The sequence below is a fragment of the Triticum urartu genome, chromosome 3A (assembly GCF_056163025.1).
Source record: "Triticum urartu cultivar PI428250 chromosome 3A, HENAU_Tu73, whole genome shotgun sequence".
Classification (NCBI taxonomy): Eukaryota; Viridiplantae; Streptophyta; class Magnoliopsida; order Poales; family Poaceae; genus Triticum; species Triticum urartu.
In genome coordinates, this window is record NC_141875.1 from 477907885 (window position 1) to 477915916 (window position 8032).

General features: G+C 52.9%; 1 protein-coding gene across 1 annotated transcript; it reads right to left on the reverse strand.

Annotated features, from left to right (window-relative positions):
- Positions 1 to 7267: 7267 nt before the first annotated feature.
- Positions 7268 to 7825, reverse strand: LOC147980178 (uncharacterized). Its single transcript, XM_087515502.1, has one exon. It carries the CDS (start codon positions 7823 to 7825, stop codon positions 7268 to 7270), a length of 558 nt encoding a protein of 185 aa, XP_087371628.1.
- Positions 7826 to 8032: the final 207 nt, after the last annotated feature.

Here is an 8032-nt window from a genome sequence, read left to right on the forward strand (position 1 = left end):
TTGCCCCCATATATAAAGGAGGGAACAGGAGGTGCGGCCGGCCCCTAGGGGTGCGCCTGGAGGAGTCCTACTCCCACCGGGAGTAGGACTCCCCCATCTTGCCTTGTTGGAGAAGGAAAGGGGAAGGGGGGAAGAGGAAAGGGGGGCGCCCCCCCCCCTTCCTTGTCCTATTAGGACTAGGGGGGAGGGGGCGCGCGGCCTGCCATTTCGGGCCCTCCTCTTCTCCCTTAGGGCCCATGTAGGCCCATTAACCCCCGGGGGGGTTCCGGTAACCCCCCGGTACTCCGGTAAAATCCCGATTTCACCCGGAGCGATTCCGATATCCAAATATAGGCTTCCAATATATCAATCTTTATGTCTCGACCATCTCGAGACTCCTCGTCATGTCCGTGATCACATCCGGGACTCCGAACATCCTTCGGTACATCAAAACACAAAAACCCTAATTACGATCGTCACCGAACTTTAAGCATGCGAACCCTACGGGTTCGAGAACTATGTAGACATGACCGAGACATGTCTCAGGTCAATAACCAATAGCGGAACATGGATGCTCATATTGGCTCCTACATATTCTACGAAGATCTTTATCGGTCAGACTGCATAACAACATACGTTGTTCCCTTTGTCATCGGTATGTTACTTGCCCGAGATTCGATCATCGATATCTCAATACCTAGTTCAATCTCGTTACCGGCAAGTCTCTTTACTCGTTCCGTAATACATCATCCCGCAACTAACTTATTAGTCGCAATGCTTGCAAGGCTTGAGTGATGTGCATTACCGAGAGGGCCCAGAGATACCTCTCCGACAATCGGAGTGACAAATCCTAATCTCGAAATACGCCAACCCAACAAGTACCTTCGGAGACACCTGTAGAGCACCTTTATAATCACCCAGTTATGTTGTGACGTTTGGTAGCACACAAAGTGTTCCTTCGGTAAACGGGAGTTGCATAATCTCATAGTCATAGGAACATGTATAAGTTATGAAGAAAGCAATAGCAACAAACTAAACGATCAAGTGTTAAGCTAACGGAATGGGTCAAGTCAATCACATCATTCTCCTAATGATGTGATCCCGTTAATCAAATGACAACTCATGTCTATGGCTAGGAAACATAACCATCTTTGATCAACGAGCTAGTCAAGTAGAGGCATACTAGTGACACTCTGTTTGTCTATGTATTCACACATGTATTATGTTTCCGGTTAATACAATTCTAGCATGAATAATAAACATTTATCATGATATAAGGAAATAAATAATAACTTTATTATTGCCTCTAGGGCATATTTCCTTCAGGTTCAGGAGCCACGAGCAAGCGCCATCCTTGAGAGCCATGGGAAACCAGTTTGCTATGACTTTTTCGTCGTCGTTGGCCGCCTCGATGCTAAGCTCGTAGAGCTAAAAGAACTCTGCAGGGTCGGGGGTGCCATCGTAGTGCGGAGGCAGATCCGGCTTGAACTTGCCGGGCGAAACGATGGTGCGCAGCTCGGGAGTAAATGCTCGGCAGCCCGCTATGGTCACCGGAGCCCGTCATGGCGGTGGAATCTGGTCTTGGTACCCACGCACTGCCATAGTAGGCGGTGCGCGGTCTGGACGTAGTGGTGCGGGGAATGCGGGAGCGTTTTCTTGCGGTCGTGGGACCTCCTGGCAGCTTCTTTCTTCGTGCGCAGGCACACGGCGTGGCGGATCATGCCGCGGGACCACGCGTCTTGGGGCGAGGACACCGTCTTGATGCAGAGGAGGCGGGGGCGCTCCGTGAGCCGCGTGGCTCAGCGCGAGGGCGCCGTATTGATGCAGGGGTGGCGGAGGCGCTCCGTGAGCTACGTCCCCCGCGGCTGGAGGCGGGCGAGGTAGCAAGAGGGATAGTGCAGGAGAGCCCTCAGCGGCGCTGACGAGCTCGGTGATGCGGTCCAGCCAGTCTTTGTAGAGGTCGTCGACCGGGCGGTAACGCAGGAGCTCGCGTGCCATGAGCAACGCGGCTTGCGCATCCGTGGGCGCGCGCCGAGTGTGGGACGACGAGCCGGCCGGAGTCAGCGATGGGGTGGCGGTGCGGCCATCCCGCCGCACAGAGGGGTGCAGCGATGATGCTTGCTGCTCGTTCGCTATCGGGCCAGTGGCGGCGTTGGTGGCAAGTGATGGAGAACGGCGGGGAGGTCCGCCAACGGGCGCCATCTGGGCCATGCAGGCGGCGAGGGCGGCGCGACGCTCAGAACGGGCTCGGCGAGCGTCTGACATGGATGTGATGGGGCCGTGGAACGGGGATCGACAGAGGGAAAGCTTCAGCGCACCCCTACTCGGCACACCAAATGTCGGATTACGGGTTTCGACAAACGCTTGAGGTTCGTACACTGGGGTGCGCATGAAGATCTCTCTCCCCCTGGCTCACACTCTAGCAATGATTCAAGCCTAGCTCACCGAACCCAAGGAACAAGGGACACAAGAGTTTATACTGGTTCGGGCCACCATTGTGGTGTAATACTCTACTCCAGTGTGGTGTGGTGGATTGCCTTGTAGGCTGGGAATGAACAAGTACAAGGGAAGAACAACCTCCTGAGGAGAGGTGTTCTTGAGCTCGACGAGCTTGTGTGGTTGGGGATGATCTCAATCCTCTCTCTTGCTATGGTGGTGGCTAGCCCTATTTATAGAGGCCCGTGTCCTCTCCCCAAATATTAGGCGGGAAGTGATCCCACAACGGCCAATTTGAAGGGGGACAACGAGTACAAGTTATCCTGACAAAAGGTGGTCTTCGTCTGCCAAAGGCTCTGGTGGTGAAGTCGTCGTGGGCTCCGTGGTGACCTCCGTCTTGCTGTCCTGCTGGTCTTGGTCTCGTTGCACCGATATGGAAACCTTTGCCTAACACCTCGGGAGTCCTCGCCTGCGCTTGCCTCTTTAGCACCAAAGAGGAAACTGGCATTCTGCGCCCGCCTGCCCTTGGTCGTCATGGCTCACGTCATGGAAACCTCACGAGGTGTCCCTTGCCTTGATCTCTCTGCTCCTCGCGAGCCAGCCTAGTGAGGCTGCCCCTAAGGAGGTCTTGTGCCGTCCGCCTCGCGAGCCTTGGCCCCTCGCGAGGGTCATGAGCGTTGGTTGATGAAGATGGGCCGTACCAAGCCGTTGGTGGAGCCACGCCCTGGGCCGCAGGCAGGCAAGTCTGGTGTGACGCCCTCGTTTCAATCGTACACTAATCATACACACAAATGTGTACGATCAAGATCAAGGACTCATGGGAAGATATCACAACACAACTCTAGACACAAAATAAAATAAAACAAGCTTTATATTACAAGCCAGGGGCCTCGAGGGCTCGAATACATAAGCTTGAATACACAAGAGTCAGCGAAAGCAACAATATCTGAGTACAGACATAAGTTAGACAAGATTGCCTTAAGAAGGCTAGCACAAAAGCAATAATGATCGAAAAGGCAAGGCCTCCTGCCTGGGAGCCTCCTAACTACTCCAAGTCGTCAGCGGCCGTCACGTAGTAGTAGGCACCCTCGGGGTAGTAGTAGTCATCAGTGGCGTCGTCTGGCTCCTGGGGTCCGTCATCTGGTCGCAACAATCGGGTATGGGAGAAAAAGAGGTAGCAAAGCAACCATGAGTACTCATCCAAAGTACTCGCAAGACTTACATCAGATCTAAACTAAGTATGCATCTGTATCAAAGGAAATGGGTTGTATCTGTGGACTAAACTGCAGAATGCCAGAAGAGAAGGGGAAAGCCTAGCCTATCGAAGACTAGCGTCTTCAAGCATCTTCAAGCATCTTGCGGCATATAGAAGAGTACAGATCAACATAATGTAAAGTAGTAGTGTTATCAACCTCGGCCAGAGATCCTTTCTTGACTCCCTGCGAGAAAGCAATCCCAGAGCCATACTATCCAGTTCTCATATCCATTCCTTAGCTCAAGTATCCAGTTCTAGTTATATCAATCGGGATACAACTCCAAGTGTCCGTTACCGTAGTACAGGCTACCGATAGATGTTTTCTTCCCTGCAGGGGTGCACCAACTTACCCACCACGCTCGATTAACTTCGGTCAGACACACTTTCCTGGGCCATGCCCGGCCTCGGCCAAACAATGCGCCGCAACCCGACCTAGGCTTAAATTAATAGAGAGGCCAGCACACCGGACTAAACCTATGCCCCCAGGGGTCATGGGCCATCTCCCCGGGAACTCCTGCACGTTGCGTGGGCAGCCGGTGAGCAGACCTAGGTACCTCCTTCAAAAAGGTAGGTGCTTACCAGTCCAACCCGGCGTGCGCCGCTCAGTCGCTGACATCTATTAAGCTTCGGCTGATGTATACGACGCAGAATGCCCATACTATGCCCACGTGATGGTTAGTGCTATCAGGCCAGAGGCCCCTCGGATCAAATATCCAAATTGTAGTGGATTAGGAGCACGCGGTAACGAGCTGAGACTCACAATCGATGTGACCCCGTCGCCCGGTCTCGAGCACTTGCGGCAAGCGCTAAGAATGCCCGGCCACGCCTTGTAAGTATCTCGCGGGCACCTTCAAGGTCAACCCGACTCCACATCACTCGCTATTAAGCTCGTGTGGGTACCCCTCGGGGCCGACCCATCTTTAGTAACATGGCTCAGTGCAAAGTCATAGTAACCATAGTAACTGTGTGTCTAACACCAAGGGGAAAACCCGAGGAATCACCCCCGGTGAATTCCACTCGATGTAATCATCAAGGTGCACGTAATAGGATTCACCCTCGAGGTTCACACTTGAGGGGCTGCACGACAGAGCCGTATCGGAAGTAGTTAAGGAGGAAATCACCCTCGATGACCACGACCGGATAGCTACACTAGAGAGATCTCATCAGGAGTGATGTAAGAGGTTCCACCCTCGGCACTCAATGGTAACTCTGCAGAGTCGTACAACTAGGGGGGGTGATGTGCGGTGCCGGGGCCTGGACATCGATCATGTTGATCGAGTCATCGAACATAAAGCGAGGCAACTGGGACAAGGTGGGGTCACTGATGGATCTCTAACCAACCTATACTAAGCAGTTTAGGATAAGTAGGTAAGGTATGAAAGCAGGTAACAACAACAGGCTATGCATCAGAGTAGGATCATACAGAAAGCAGTAGTAGTTCTAATGCAAGCATGAGAGGGAAATAAATAGGCGACATTGGAATGCTCAAGGGGGGGTTTGCTTGCCTGGTTGCTCTGGCAAGGAGGGGTCATCGTCGACGTAGTTGATCATAGGGGCAACATCGGTCTCGGGGTCTACCGGAGAGAAGGGGGGGAAGAAACAGTAAATACAGAGCAAACAATGCATCACAAGGCATAACATGATGATAGGCAGAGCTAGGGTTGCCCTAATGTAGTACTACACGTTGCAGGCGGAGGGGATAAACATCCGAGGATGAATTCCCGGTGTTAGGCGGATTCCGGACAGATGAAAGATAGGGGACGGTTCCATGTTCAGCATGCTAGGGGCATGTGATAGGTGAATGGACCGCACATCTGGATTCGTTGGATTTTTCTGAGCAACTTTCATATAGAAAACATTTTCATCGGAGTTACGGATTATTTTCTATGAATTTTCAAAGATTAAAGCATTTCCAGAAATTAGTTAAATTGACAGAAAAGGAAATATGACATCAACATAACGTGTTGATGACATCATCAGTCAACAGACTCGCTGACCAGGTCAAAGCTGACCTGTGGGTCCACTGGGTCCCACATGTCAGCTTCTGTGGCACTAAAAGTGGATTAAATTGACTAACAGAACTAGTTAGGGGTGTGGGCCCCATTAGTCAGTGACTGATTAGTGACTAACTAATTAACAGATTAATTAACATTTTATTTATTTATAAAACCTGTTAATTAGCGCGGGGCCCACGTGTCAGTGGGCAGAGTGCCCCGTCAGCAGTTGACCCAGTCAACTCGGACCCGCAGGGCCCAGCGGCAGTGTCACATGGGACCCACTTGCTAGGCCACGTCGGTGACAACCGGAGACTCAACGCCGGCGACCAAACTGCGGTGGCGCGGCCTCGGATGTGGCTGGAAAAATGTGCTCCGGCCACCATTTTGCGCGCACTTGGGCGCGTTCTAAAGCGGAGACCAAACCGCGTCAAACTGTGGTGGTCTCGCGGCCAGGGAGGCTCTACGGCGACGATGGCGAGCATGTCGGTGGCGGAGCTCGCGGGTGCGCTACAGCGAGGCGGCTGCGGTGCGAATTTGCGCGCGTGTTCGGGCTCATTCGAACGCGGGAACATCACCGCGTCGTTCTAACCCAACGGCGCCGGCTATGGTGGTCGAAAGCGACGGCAGCGGCGAGCTCGGGCGGCGGACAGAAAAATGGCGCAGCGGTGAGCTAGCTACGGCGATGCACAAGGCGCGAGGAGAGGAAAGGAGGGAGGGAGGAGCTCACCACGCGGCACATGGAGTCCGGTGAGAGGCTTAGTAGCATCAGCAGGCGTCGCCGGAGATGAAGAAGAACGATGGCAGCCAGAGATGGGGATGAAGGGGACCCGGTGCTGCCGCGCCTCCGAGCTCCAGCTGAGGCCACCGGTCGAAGGAGTCGACCCCGTGGAGCTCACCGACAGGGTCAGTGGGCGCGGGGCCGCGGGTGGCCGCGACAACGACGGAGGACGGCGACGACCGCGCTCGGGCGTGGATGGGGAACCGGGGAAGAGGAAGCGAGCGGGGAACTGGTGGGGAGAGGGAGAGGCAGAGAGAGGGAGCAAGTGGGAGAGATGGGTGGAGGCCGAGGCGTCGGGGCGGCCTTGTCCTCTCCTGCGAGGCCGGCGAGGTGGTCGGGCGGCGACGGACGCGCTCTGTCCCGCTCGGTCGGAGGAGCAGTGTGCGGGGAAGGAGGCGACCAGGGGGGAATGGGGGGGAGTGGGCCGGCCTGCTGGGCCAGCTGGCTCGGGTGGGCCGAAGCCCAAGTGGGGCAGGGGCTTTCCCTCTCCTTCTTTCCTTTTCCTTTTTCCTTTTTTTAAAGCTTTTCTGTTTTAGCTATTTTAGGCCACATAGGCATTTTGCAAAAAAATGTTGGATCACCACCAATATTACCAGGAGAATATTTTACACATGATGAACATTTTAGTTTTCATGTTTGAGCATTTTGAATTTCACTCTTAGTTTGAAAATGAATTCAAGTGGAATTTGAAAGAGAGAGGAGACAATGATGATCAAACACTTGTTTAGCAAAATGATTAACTTAACCCCAGGGGTTACTGTAGCATCATTACACCGGGGTGTTACAACTCTCCTCCTATGAAAGAAATTCTCTTCACGAGAATTAAGATGTAGAAGGGAACAGGTCGGGGTATTCAGCACGGAGGTTATCCTCGCGTTTCCAAGTGGCTTCATCTTTAGAATGATTTGACCATTGCACCTTGAGGAACTTGGTAACCTTATGGCATGTTTGACGTTCAGCTTCTTCAAGAATGCAGATCAGATGCTCCTTGTATGTGAGATCATCTTGAACTTCAATCAATTCCGGATCCACTTCACGTTCCGGATCCTTGAAGCATCGACGAAGTTGTGACACGTGGAAGACATCATGGACGTGAGAGAACTGAGGTGGCAACTCCAAGTGATAAGCCACCAGTCCACGACGGGCCAGAATGCGGAAAGGACCAATGTAGCGTGGAGCTAGCTTGCCCTTGACTCTGAACCGATGAGTGCCTCTAAAAGGAGTGACACGCAGATAAGCTTGTTCACCAGGTTGATAAGTTGAACTCCAGTGTTTCCGGTCATAGTTGCTCTTCTGGCAGGACTGGGCCGCCTTGAGATTATCCCGGACAATGCGAACCTGCTCTTCAGCTTGTTGAATAATGTCTGGACCAATGAGCATCCGTTCCCCAGTTTCTGACCAATTCAGAGGGGTTCAACACTTATGTCCATAAAGCACTTCAAAGGGTGCCATCTTCAAGCTGGCTTGATAGCTGTTGTTATAAGAGAACTCCGCATAAGGGAGAGATTCTTCCCACTTCTTACCGAAAGAAATAACACAAGCTCGAAGCATGTCTTCAAGAATTTGATTGACTCGCCCGACTTGGCC